At 46.7% G+C, this 13152-nt stretch overlaps 1 protein-coding gene across 1 annotated transcript in view; it reads left to right on the top strand.

The window, feature by feature from the left end:
* The window catches only part of adgrb2 (adhesion G protein-coupled receptor B2), a 198949-nt gene that overhangs the window by 81210 nt on the left and 104587 nt on the right, over positions 1-13152 (top strand). The window contains exons 8-12 of the mRNA XM_061255343.1: positions 380-486; positions 3316-3510; positions 4183-4251; positions 6207-6315; positions 7311-7457. Of these exons, the coding sequence (XP_061111327.1) occupies positions 380-486; positions 3316-3510; positions 4183-4251; positions 6207-6315; positions 7311-7457 (627 nt within the window). The remainder of the gene's footprint in view (positions 1-379; positions 487-3315; positions 3511-4182; positions 4252-6206; positions 6316-7310; positions 7458-13152) is intronic.

Here is a 13152-nt window from a genome sequence, read left to right as displayed (position 1 = left end):
CTTTGAAGTAAACCGCAGGACTACACGTAGAATAAGGTCAACTTGTGACAGTAATATATGTTCTTAAAGTACAGCCGTGTAGAAGGTGTTTCAGCGTGCTTCTGCAAGGAGGTTCGAGTGCAGGGTTTCAGTGCTGTTGGCCTCGTAGGTTCAGATTAATTTCTGTGTGCATTTTAAACATTATGTGAGTACTGTAGTATGCTATTATATTATGTATTGTCCTATGTGCAGTACTGTTTGTCAGCTATGTACTGCTTTTCTCTGCAAATCTGCTGAACTGACCATTTAACCTTCTTTGTCAGTCAGCGGTTCATGGTCTTCTTTTTTGTGATAGTGTCTGTCTGCGACCCTGCATTTATGTCTTTTTCTATTTGCACAGGATCTGCTAGTCGTCGTTGTTTGCTGGACTCTAAAGGAGTTGCTTACTGGGGTCCTCCGAGCTTCGCCCGATGCATCTCAACTGACTTCAGATATTTACATCTATCAGTAAGTGCCAGTTCTGCTTATGCTCTTGCATCGTACACCGTGCGACACTTTCATGCTTACAATGGAGGGAAACGGCTGCCTTTGTGCAAAGAGCACTTGCCCTTGCGTCATCGTTCTTCTTGTAACTGCATTCATTCTGCAAAGTCGTTGGCTGGGGAATTTGTCGGTTGTAGAACTGACTGTGGAAAACATTTTTGAATCAATGGATCAAGCGACAGAGTCAGCCGTACACAAAGCCTTCATCAGACCAGAGTCTGAGCCTCCTCCCCAGACGCCCGTACGGAATGCTTTCACTTTTAAACAAAGGGGCTGCCTATAGCCTGGTTGACTAGGCCCTGGAAGGTTGATGGTTCACTTCCCAGTGTAGCCACAGTAAGAATGGTTGGGGCCTCAGGCAAGGCCCTTAACCCCACATTGCTCTAGGGGGGTTATCCCCTGCTTTGTCTGATCAACACGGTGGCTGCCTCTAGCCTACCAACTAAGTTGGTTGACTTTGACCTGGAAGGTTGGTGGTTCAAGCCCCAGTGTAGCCACAATAAGATCAGTTGGGCCCTTGAGCAAGGCCCTTAACCCCACATTGCTCCAGGGGGGGATTTCCCCCTGCTTATTCTTATCAACTGTGAGTTGCTTTGGATAAAAGTATCAGCTAAATAGCTGTAAAGTAAAAATAATTTTCACAGAAATATCTTACAGCATGTCCACCTCAATCCCCCGTCAACGGGATGGCGACTCCTTGTCTCGACACACTGGCTATTTTTATACAGTATCCTCCCGCTGGGGGCCCTGACTTCCTGTTTGCCTTTGGGGCAGAGAAGCCTGTGGAGATGTCACGGGGCCCCGTGGGATGGCCGAGGGGGTTGAGAGTGAGGAGCCGGAGCGAGGGTGCTTTCACCATCACAGATACTCTCCCAACATCGAATTAATCACCCCTCGGTTCAGCTGTCCGTCACCGCCCCCCCCCCTTCCGCAAGCCCCCAGAGATGACTCAGCTCCTCTTTTGTCTCGCACAAAATATTTTAAGAAATTTAATCTCAGGCTTGCTGCACGCTGCCTCAGAATTGCCCGATATTTCATTTGAATGGTGTTGAGATTGGACAGCCGGAAGAGGCACGTTTTGCGGACCGGGCAGGCGGGCAAGACGACGCTCGCCATGACGTGTCGAGCAGCCGCATCTCTGCTCGAGGGAACGAGGGAAGCGTCCTTAGCGAAGGCGTAGGCTGAGTCTGAGCGAAAACTGCGATAACCCCGGGCGGTCCATTGGGAGACTGCCTGACTGACAGAGAACTCGGCGAACTTGTTCCAAAGATACCCTAAAAATAGTCGATGATGAGATGGCGGACGAGATATACTTTACATTACAATTTCTACCCCTGTCATTTTTTTTATGTAACGCTGCGTCCTGTGTGCAGTCTCTTTGGTGATGCATTGTCTCTGTGTCCACCCAATTACTGGTGTCACTCAGGGGGGTAAATGAGTGGGTTGGGATCTAAACTAAATATAAAACATAAAAAAATATATACATTTTTAAAGCCATTGTAATCACTGCAAAGGCATGAGTGTGGCACATTATTTGCATGGAAACAGAAGTGTTGTGTATAGGCATGTGCCAGTTTCTAGTTTCGTGGTATACCTCAATTCAGTTATGTTCTATATGTTAACATACAATGTGTACTAATGTTCTGAATATTCTAATGTTAGAATAGGTGTGCAATAAGCTCATCATACCATATCAGCCCATGCCTGGTTGTGTATTATACAAGTATAACTGGAATATGAGATTATCTTTGAGAAGTTGTCAGCAGGAAGTGAAAAATAACTATTTGATAACAGACCCAGGGAAATTATTTGTATGTACCAATCACAAAGGGTGCTCACAATTTGTCACCCAGCTGGTTTTTCCAGGATAGTTTCTCCCAGTGGTGTCACACAGCTGGTTCCTCCAGGAGGACTGTCTGGTCTCTCCCAGTGGTGTGACCCTGCTGGTTTCTCCAGTACAGTCTCTCCCAGTGGTGTGACCCTGCTGGTATCTCCAGGATAGTCTCTCCCAGTGGTGTGACCCTGTCGGTTTCTCCAGTACAGCCTCTCCCAGTGATGTGACCCTGCTGGTTTCTCCAGTACAGTCTCTCCCAGTGGTGTGACCCTGTTGGTTTCTCCTGTCCAGTCTCTCCCAGTGGTGTGACCCTGCTGGTATCTCCAGGATAGTCTCTCCCAGTGGTGTGACCCTGCTGGTTTCTCCAGTGCAGTCTCTCCCAGTGGTGTGACCCTGCTGGTCTCTCCAGGATAGTCTCTCCCAGTGGTGTGACCCTGCTGAATTCTCTAGGATAGTCTCTCCCAGTGGTGTGACCCTGCTGGTTTCTCCAGTACAGTCTCTCCCAGTGGTGTGACCCTGCTGGTTTCTCCAGGGTAGTCTCTCCCAGTGGTGTGACCCTGCTGGATTCTCTAGGATAGTCTCTCCCAGTGGTGTGACCCTGCTGGTTTCTCCAGTACAGTCTCTCCCAGTGGTGTGACCCTCCTGGTTTCTCCAGGATAGTCTCTCCCAGTGGTGTGACCCTGCTGGTTTCTCCAGGATAGTCTCTCCCAGTGGTGTGACCCTGCTGGATTCTCCAGGATAGTCTCTCCCAGTAGTGTGACCCTGCTGGATTCTCCAGGATAGTCTCTCCCAGTGGTGTGACCCTGCTGGATTCTCCAGGATAGTCTCTCCCAGTGGTGTGGCCCTGCTGGTTTCTCCAGGATAGTCTCACCCAGTGGTGCCACACAGCTGGTGTCTCCAGGGTTGTCTCTCCCAGTGTAACCGGGGTTGCGCTCTGCTCGGCTCTCTCCCCTCTACAGCTCCGAGAGCATCTTGCGAAGGGTCAGAGGACCCTAGCAGGGGAGGGCATGTCTCAGATCGTGAGGAGTCTTCACGAGTTAATGTCCCGGAAAAGCTATTACAGCGGCGACCTCTTATTCTCTGTGGAGATTCTCCGAAATGTGACGGACACCTTCAAGCGAGCAACCTACATTCCAGCTCCCGACGACGTGCAGGTCAGCAGACGCACGCACACGCGCATATACATGCACATACAGACACACACATGCACACAAAGACACACACACATACACACACTCACACACACACACACACCCAGGCCTGGGCTCATTCCCCTAAGCCCGGTGTCACTGTGTCTGTGTGTCCAGGGTCTGTTGAGGTCAAACTCATCCTGCGGTGTGATTACAGAGGGTTCATACTGTCAGTCTCTTAACTCAGAGAGGGAAATGACCTATGCCTCCTGGCAGCGCTGAGCGCAGTGACACCGGAGCTTCCCTCCGAAGGACGGCGGTGTGACAGGGGCTGTGACGCTGAGCCTAGCTCGGTCATGCCTGACTGACTCATTTGCTTTCATTACCAGATAAAACAATGCGCCGGAGGTAAATTATTCACCCCGGCCTCCATTATCCCACCTCCTGTAAGGCTGCCATTTTGTTTTAAGAAATGAGCTAAACTCGTATTTAATTCTTTCACTTGACTTTCCGTGTTTAATCGGCTTGTTTATTTTCCCCTCCGTTTCCTCCACTGTTTCATTTCATGTTGTCTCTTTTACCTTCCCCTTCTGCTCTGCTTCCTCCTGTGCTCTTCCTCGGCTCCCACTGTCGCCTACTCATTCTCGCTCTACTCATTCATTAACATTATTCCCTCTTTCTCCTCCCCCCGTGCAGAAATTCTTCCAGGTAGTTAGCTTTATGTTGGACATGGAAAACCGTGAGAAGTGGGAAGATGCTCACCAGGTAGGGAAGTCTTCCTGCTGTGCGCACGTGAGTCTGCGTGTGCGTGTGTGTGTGTGCCTGTGTGTGTACGATAGAAAGAGTGAGAGAGTGTAATTGGGGTGAATGGAGTCCAGGCACAGCATAGGGTAGAGGACTTGGCTGTGATAAAGGGTCTTCCCAGGTCCCCTATAAGCCTGTAACTGCCATTATTTTCTGCGACAAACGAAGGAGCAGATTCAGTCAGGGGGAGTGATCAGACCAGCTCACACGTTATATTTAAAACAGGATCATTCACTCCACAGCCAGAAACACCTGCAGCTTTGTGATGTCGTTGCCACGGCAACGCAGCAGTCAGTTTAAAACCTCCCGTGAATCCTCCGATCGTGCACATAAATGGGGCAATGGGTAAAAACGGCATCAGCCTGTTCATGGATGATTTCTTACCAGATATATGACTTGGATGAAAGCCAGACACCCAACTTGCTTTCCATGTGACATCTTTCCTCTTTAAGCAGCCTTTGATTACTTCCATTACTGTGTTCAAAACATAACAGTCTGTCGCTGCGTACGAGCCAACAGTGGATTTGTGATGACCCTGTAATTAGGACCCTAACCTTGCAGCTGAGGCTGTAATCGCCATCTTAGCGGAGCAAATTGGGCCTCTCTCACCTCTGCTGAGAGTTCCTGTTTCAAGGGTAGCTGGGTAGCATGGTGACCTGGATGCCAAGGGTTTATTGTTCCAATCTCTGCAGTGTTTTTTTTTTCCTCCCTGGCTTTTAGGTGCCAGCCAGACGAACTTTAGCATTTACGGGGTACTGGGCTTCAGATTTGATTAATTGTTCTCATTATCTGAATAATTACCCTCTTAGAAGAAAATCTTTTATAGAATAAAGGAGGGAGAAGAAAATGTCCGTTAGAGAAATGATGTTCCGTCTGCATGTAAACTTGCTTGAAGGAGAGATGTTTCAAATAGCTTAAATGTGCTTGTCAGACAGAGGTGAGAGATATTGTATACATGTGTGGATGTGCGCGCGTGTGTGTGTCTGCATGTGTGTGTGTGTCTGTGTGCACATCTGCGTGCATGGGCGTGGGTGCGTGCATGTCTGTGCTTGAATGTGTGTGTCTGTGTATTCATGTCTGTGCTCTGGAGTACATGACGCTTCTTACTTTGACTTAGCAACAGCCTGCCCCACCACCTTTCTTACCCCTGTGTCACAGAAGTTTGCTGTATACCATCTGGACCTCTGATCACTAATCTGGCCCGATGGCTTGATGTGATTTACAGTAAATATGAGTAATATTGGCACGGTCGGAGAAGGTAAATTCAGGTTAGCGTTACGATGGTCAGCCAGCACAGGTATCTGTCCTTTTTGCTTCTTGTTTGCAGAATGGCAGTCAAGGTTAACAGATCCATGATGAGATATTTTGTCAGTGTGAATTGCTAGAACATTCTAGCCTGTCCCTGAGAAAGACTGCCAAGGCAATTAGATATTCATTTATGCACTTGATTGGAGTGTATAGGCATGTCTGGCATAAATGACAACAGTGATAATTATCATAATTATGGTAATGACGGTTATGATAAAGGTGGAGTAGTGCATGAAAATGATTCCGATGAGACAAAGGAGTGATGCCGACAGTTGATGTTATCTTGTAGCCTGATCATTTTGAAAACATAAATAAGGCAAAAGTAACTTATGATGATGAATAAAAAGGTAGAGAACTGCATGACCATGAGGATCACAATGTCATTCATTACTATTGTAGACACTTAAAGTAGTGTAAGTGTAAAATAGTACAAAACAAGCTAAAGTATGGCCCTGTAAAATGTAAATTGGAAATTATTGGCAGGATTTTACTTCTTTGTGTGTATGTGTCCGTGTGTGTGTGTGTGTATTTGTGTGCATGTGTGTGTGTACATTTGCCTCTGTGCGGGCGTGTATGTATGTCAGTTTAACTCTTTCTCTCTGTCTCAGGTCTCTCCCGGGTCTATGTTGCTGATGCGTGTGGTGGAAGACTTCATCCATCTCATCGGGGAGGCTCAGAAGGCCTTCCAGAATTCTCTCTTCTTCACCAACAACCTCAGTGAGTGTCGAAACCCCACACCTCTCCAGCTCTCCATATCCCATAGCCCAACACCTCAACCACCGTCGTTTCCCACACTCTCACAAACACTGCCGCTGTTTGGGGCCTTTCTGAGCCCAGCGGCAAAACAAACACCTTATGAATTTGTCTATTGTATGGTTGCGCATTTGTGTGTGTGTGGGTGGCGTGTTTGTGTGGACGTGAGTGTGTGTTTATGTGTGTTTGTGGCTAGCCTGGTAGATGCTTGTCTGAGCATGTGAGGGAGAGAACGCGAGATTGCATGATTAAATTAATTATGCTTATGTGCCATCTGAATTGTTCAGTATGATGCGAGTGTGGGAGGCCTTGTGTTACGGGGTAGGGGCGACATGGCTCAGGCAGTAAGAGCAGTCGTCTGGCAGTCGGAGGGTTGCCGGTTCGATCCCCCGCCCGGGCTATGTCGAAGTGTCCCTGAACAATACACCTAACCCCCAAAGGCTCCTGACAAGCTGGTCGGTGCCTTGCATGGCAGCCAATGGCCGTCGGTGTGTGAGTGTGTGTATGAATTCATACAGCGCTTTGGATAAAGGTGCTATATAAATGCCAACCATTTACCATTTGTGTTAATGAACGAGTGTGCATGCTTTTTTCAACTTTCATTTGAATGCTGTCCATCTCTCTCCCTCCCTCTCTCCCCCTCTCTCTTCTACCCTCACTCACTCTCTCTCTCCCTCCCCCCTCTCTCTCCCTCTCTCTTTCTCCCTCCCTCCCTCACTCTCTCCCCCTCCCCCCTCTCTCCCTCTCTCTCTCTCTTTCTCTCCCTCACTCTCCCTCCCCCCTCTCTCTCCCTCTATCTCTCTCTCCCCCCTCTCTCTCTCTCCCCCTCCCTCACTCTTCCTCTCTCTCCCTCTCTCCTTCCCTCCCCCTCTCTCTCCCCCTCTCTTTCTCCTTCCCCCTCTCTCTCTCTCTCCCCCTCTCTCTCTCTTTCTCTCACTCTTCCCCTCCTCTTTCTCCAGTTGTCACTATCCAGCGTGAGCCCGTTTCGGCGGTCTCCAGTGACATCAACTTCCCCATGAAGGGGCGGAGGGGCATGAAGGACTGGGCGCGGTCGTCCGAGGACAAGCTCTTCATCCCTAAGGAGGTCTTCACCCTGTCCTCCGAAGGTCAGTCTGGGTTATGGCCAGAGCTGCGGGCTGCAGTCAGCTGTCTCGTACAGCAGTCTGTATTACAGGGCTCTTTCACCACCTCTTCTGCAACAGCTTCAGCTGAGCACGACATACATGGGACCAGATTGAGCTTAGTCCTGGACTAAATTGAGTTTTCTGTGGACAATCTCCATTCAAAACTGCATTTAGTCTTGGACTAGGCTTAATCTGTGTCTGTGACACTGGCCCACGATGTTTTAGGATGGGATTCAATCGATGTTTGTCCTTAACTTTGGATAACAATCACAGCCATTTTGCAATTAAAGGCGAGGTGTTTATTTTTCTTCTGGGACAGAATTTGGCAAGATGTGTGATCACTGGCACCTCTTCTGCATTTGTGAAGAAAAAGATGAACTGTTGTGTTTTAGAGCCAAGTGTTGATTGAATAGATGAATACAAGGCTTTAGTTATTTTCATGGTCGGCCCATTCAGAGTTTTTATCGGTTGGAAGTTCCTGATCCTGGAATATCCTGATATCTTCATTTGAATACTGAGCAGATGACATCACACCTCATCTCCCTGGTCTGATTTGGATTGTCAAGTTTTTTCCATGGACGTTCAACCCAGTAGGAGCCACCAGGTTGAAAAAGGCTTGCCTCAAATTCAGTATTGAGCAATCTCGGCATCAGTTTGGGCATCCTTCGTCTCCGTTTGGCTTACAAACTGTCTCAGTGTACAACGCAGTGCACTGTGACTTAAACCTGAAAGACCTTTACGAGGAATATTTACGACAGCTGACAGTGAAATTTCCCGAGTTGTTATCGTCTCCGCGAATCTCGCTGCATCACTGTCAGCCGCCGACCGACACGACTGTGCACTTAACGTCGGCGTGACCACTGTCTCTATCATTTTCTCTCCCTTTCCTTTCATCGAGAGCTCACCTCCTCCTCCTCCTCCTCCTTCTCCTCCTCCTCCTCCCGTCTGGAGTGTCTGCACTCCTCTGATGTTGCTGAGGCCTGCAGAAAGAGCCAGGCGCTCGCGTCTGTATGTTCAGCCTGCTCGATGCACCATTGATCTGTCTCCGCTGATGCTTAGCCACAGAGCAAATGGAGAGTCTTTTTATTGTAATAGATATGGTGATTATTATCGTGATTATTGCTGTTGTTGCAGATACATCATTATTGCTGTTGTTGGTAGTATATTATAACATTGTTACTGTACCAGCTTGGATATTGCATGAATTTAATTGTTGACATTCAGCTTTCTGGTCCGCGGTTTCCGCGACGGTGCACATTTTGCTGATGGTGAAATCCATGGTTTAGAGGTGTTTCTCCAGAAAGAGCTTAACCTGGATTAGTTTAGCTTGAATTAGCATGACTGGGACTACAGGCATGTGAACCGATGAGGATCATCTCATTGATAAATGATATCTTGGGAATATGGGACAGCAGCTCCCTTTTGGAATGTTTGAGGTTTACTTGCACACAAGCCTCAGTCATCCAAACCACTCTGAATACCAGTATGGTAGATCTGAAGCTTGTGTACACGAAACTGAAAATGTCTTCATCTTTTCTTGGAAATATCAACATCATAATCTCCCTCATTCTAGATGCTACAGGAGTGCCGGCTCTCGTATGGCTAGAAGCTAAGGGATAACCTTAGATGACTCTCTCCTTCTAATTTTATGTTGTGGCAGTTAATAGGGGTGCAGGGTTTTTCTTTAATGGATAGTAAGGCCTTGCTTGACCACCTTTTACTGTTTGTATGCGCACTGAATATACAGTGGGGTCCAAAAGTTGAGTCCAATATTGAATATCAGGGATTTCTTCATGTCAATCCTGTCAATAAACAGTTTTAGGATTTTGAAAAATTACTTAAAGGCTTTGCTACACCAAAGAAGAGCAAGGAGTGCTGCACAATCTACAGTCACCTGACCTCAACCCAATTGAACAGTTATGGTGGCACTTCAAGACTGACAAAAGGCAAGAATTCAGTAATAAAAACTGCTGTATAAAATTAGAAAAGAAATTTGAGTTAGAATTGAAGCATTTTCACTCGTGGTCTCTGACTATTAGACCCCACTGTATGTGTATGCATGTTACAGTATCTGTTTCTCTACACTGTATGTGTTAAATTGGGGTGTTGGATGTCTTCGTAATGATATTTATTGGAGACTGCAGGCTGTCTGGTAAAGTTTCAGTTCCATCTCCTGCAGGTCAGTAATGGGTGAGGATTGTATGTCCAGGCTCACACGGACTTTGTTCCATGGTTCTGGCTACAAAGCCCAGTCTGGCATTCACAGACAAAGCCAGTGTGTGGAGAAACCCTGCACTTCCTGTTTTTATCAAATTGATACTCATTTTGCTCAGCCAGGGCAGGAAATAAAAAAGTAAAGAAGGGAATGAAAGGATTCGGGAGGGGAGAGGTGGAGGCTGTCCGTGGGCCGTAATTGTAATTTGCAGTCCTCACAGTGGTTCTCTTTCTCCCTTTCCAAGAACCCTGAGAGCTCAGATCGATTTTCTTCACCAGGCAGCCATTTGATGGAGGTACTGACAGCTGGCAGAGACACCCAGAAGCTGGGAAGAGAGAGACAGAGAGAGAGGGAAAGAAAGCGAGAGAGAACAACGAAATAAAAAGAACACAAAGCAAATGTAGAAGATTTTTAGTAGTCTAATTGGTTCCATTGTCATCTGTTTTACTATTTAATTGCTGTGCTGCTGTCTTGCTCAACTGTCCATAACTTAAAAACTCCTGCACCTGTAACAGAAGAGTAATTTCAAACAAGAAATGGATTTCATTGGGAAGGAGACAAAGGTGGTAGCTTACAGGAACGGGCAGTGCTGGGAGACGGATAGGTTAAGACGGTTGTGTGAAGATGGTCCTTTGCGTTTGGACGGAAGTGAGGCAGTCTGTCCGTCCCTGAAGCCTCTTAGGACGGTGCTGTGATTAACCTCATCCTGCACTCTGATGGACTGCAAGTGTTATCAGTAAGCTAGGAAACAGATATTTCAAAAATGTCTTATATATGCCTGTATTTCTCATTACACTTATTCTGTCTCTATCTGCCCACTCAGGACAGAGTCAACAGACCTATATCTGGAGCCTAACACTTTAACCTGAACCTTTCCAGTTTGAACAAAATCTGTGTAGACTTCTACCTAATATTATAAACAGCTCTGAAATGATCCCATTAGACCACAAAGAGCTGCACTCCAAAATTTCTAACAAAGGAGAACAGAGATGATTCACAGCTGAAACACCTTTGTTGGAAAATGGGGGAAAGGACAATGAATAGATGAAGGGAGGGAGGGAGTGGGAGAGAGAGAGAGTGCAGAACCAATAAATCAAAGTGCTAAACAAATCATCAGAATCTGAGACCATTTGTTCTAGAACTTTCTCATGTGAGTCACCACTCATTATGAGTACTGCAGAGGCCCCATTATTCTACTGTAATGCACTGAGAGCCTCGGAGATGGCATGATCAATGAGAGCATGAGAGGGCAGGTATTGACTTGTCACTCTGTAGCAAATCCAGTCCCATCAGCAGTACTCGTCTGTTAATAGGCTGCCACTCTACCTCGCAGGAAATTAAAAAGCTGACTTCCTGTGTGTCTGTGCCTCCCTATGCAGTTGTAATAGGAGATGACAGTGCCCTCCTGTCTTAGGCCAGACATGTAAGAAAGGGTTATAGGATCCAGTGTTCTCGCTCAATCACCCTGTCTGTCTCTCTCTCTCTCTCGCCCTCTCTCTATCTCACTCTGCCTCCCCTTCCCTGCCCTCCGTCCCCTTTGTGAGACTGACAGGAAGAGAATTGGAAAGGGAGAAGGTCAGGTTCTATTCAGAATTTAGTTGGTCCCAGAGATGCAGTGTGAGGTTTTTTTTTATCAGTTTTTCTGCTTCATTTACCCCACATTCTGCACTTCTCTCTAACTGACGGCTATCTGATTGGCTCATCACTCTGGTCTGTGAATAAAGACTTATTTACCAAGTGATTTCAGAAAAGTACATTTACCCTTAAACCCACTTTGGATTTCTATGCTGTACAGTGCATGTTTTTGTTGTTGACTAAACCCAGAATTAACTTATTTATATCACCCAGAATGAATATTAAAAAACAGCACCAGTAATAAGTTTTGTTATATGATGAAAACAAATGTATTCTATGATACTAATAGCTTTAAGCTATGGTTTTAATGCCGACAGTGAATGTGGTGATGGAAAGCCTCTAGTGGCCACTGTATTGTAAATGCACCATTTGATGTGTAAATTACAGTGTCCATAACATCACAGTGATACACAGTACATTCAAGCAAGAGACTTGGAGATAAGCCTGTTTCTTGCGTTCCTCCTTTAGTAACGTGTGATGCTATCTCAAATAAAGTTAGACTCATATCATTATAGACCTTAGTGACTGCCCTGAGCTGTGATTGGCTTAGACCAGCTTTCCTTGATTAGCTTTCCTGCCCATTGTTTTACACAGTTGACTTCAAGTAACCTTCACCTTTCCATGATGAATATACAAAAATCTTGTCACAACCTATTAGACATACATCAGTCCAATGCATTACGTTAGATTGGAACAGACAGGCCATACATTATGCAATTTAGTTACCCAGCAATCGCTTCAATTGTTTAAAGGCTGTTGGAGACAGCCGTGCCGAGGGTATTAATTTGGACCCACCCAGCCTATTCAACGCGTGTCCCCTAATGAGCAGGTCTTGGACAGCCATTCAGTTTCTACAATCTCTGCCATTATTTCCTCAGTCTCGGGGTTTAAACTTTTCACTAGCCTTATCCATAATGCAACTGCGCTGGCATTTACATGGCAGTCGAGAGGAATGCCTGCACATCGGGGTTTGAAGGGGAACAGCATCTGCCCCTCCACCCCCCCCTCCCATTTTATGAGTAACTCCATGGCAGACATGTTGGGTTGTCGTCTCAGTGCCAGCGGTAATCATTGTCAGAGAGGAGGTTTAGTCATCACCGGCGAGCGGGCGGGGATGTACCCTGCTCTTAGTCCTCAGGGTTAGTCCTGCTCCTCCTCCCGGCTGTGCGGAGTAGACCCCCTCCGAGGCAGGCTGACATTTATGCAAGGACATTCTTCCCTGTGGGAACCGGTGGAGCGGAAGGGAGAGATAGAGAAAGGGGTGATATACTGGTGTGCACGAAGAGAGAGAGTGTGTTTGTGTGAGAGAGGGAGAGGGAGAGAGATAGACATTTCGTGTGTGTGTGTGAGAGAGAGAGGGAAAGGGAGTTTCCATGTGTGTGTAGGAGATTTTGTGTGTGTGGATGAGTGATAAAGATAGATTTTGTGTGTGTGTGTGTGTGAGAGTGAGAGAGAGAGAGAGAGAGGGGACATATGTTCTGTGTGTATGTGAGAGCGAGAGAGGGGAGATATATTTTGTGAGTGTTTGTAAGAGCGAGAGAGAGATTGTGTGTGTGTGTGTGTGTGAGAGAGAGATTGTGTGTGTGTGAGAGAGATTGTGTGTATGTGTGTGTGTGTGAGAGAGAGAGAGAGCGGGGATATATATTTGTGTGAGAGACAGGGAGAGAGCTAGTGTGTGTGTAAGAGAGAGAGAGAAGGTACGATAGGGATGAGAAAAATAGAGGGAAAAAGAGGCTGGTGTTGTCAGAGAAAACATTATGAAAGAAGGAGCAATAAAGAGCAGAAGAGAGACCCAACACAGCTCTAACAGTAAAAAGAGAGTGATGG

The sequence above is a fragment of the Conger conger genome, chromosome 9 (genome assembly GCF_963514075.1).
Source record: "Conger conger chromosome 9, fConCon1.1, whole genome shotgun sequence".
In the NCBI taxonomy this organism is placed as follows: domain Eukaryota; kingdom Metazoa; phylum Chordata; class Actinopteri; order Anguilliformes; family Congridae; genus Conger; species Conger conger.
This window is presented reverse-complemented; position numbering and strand designations above follow the sequence as displayed.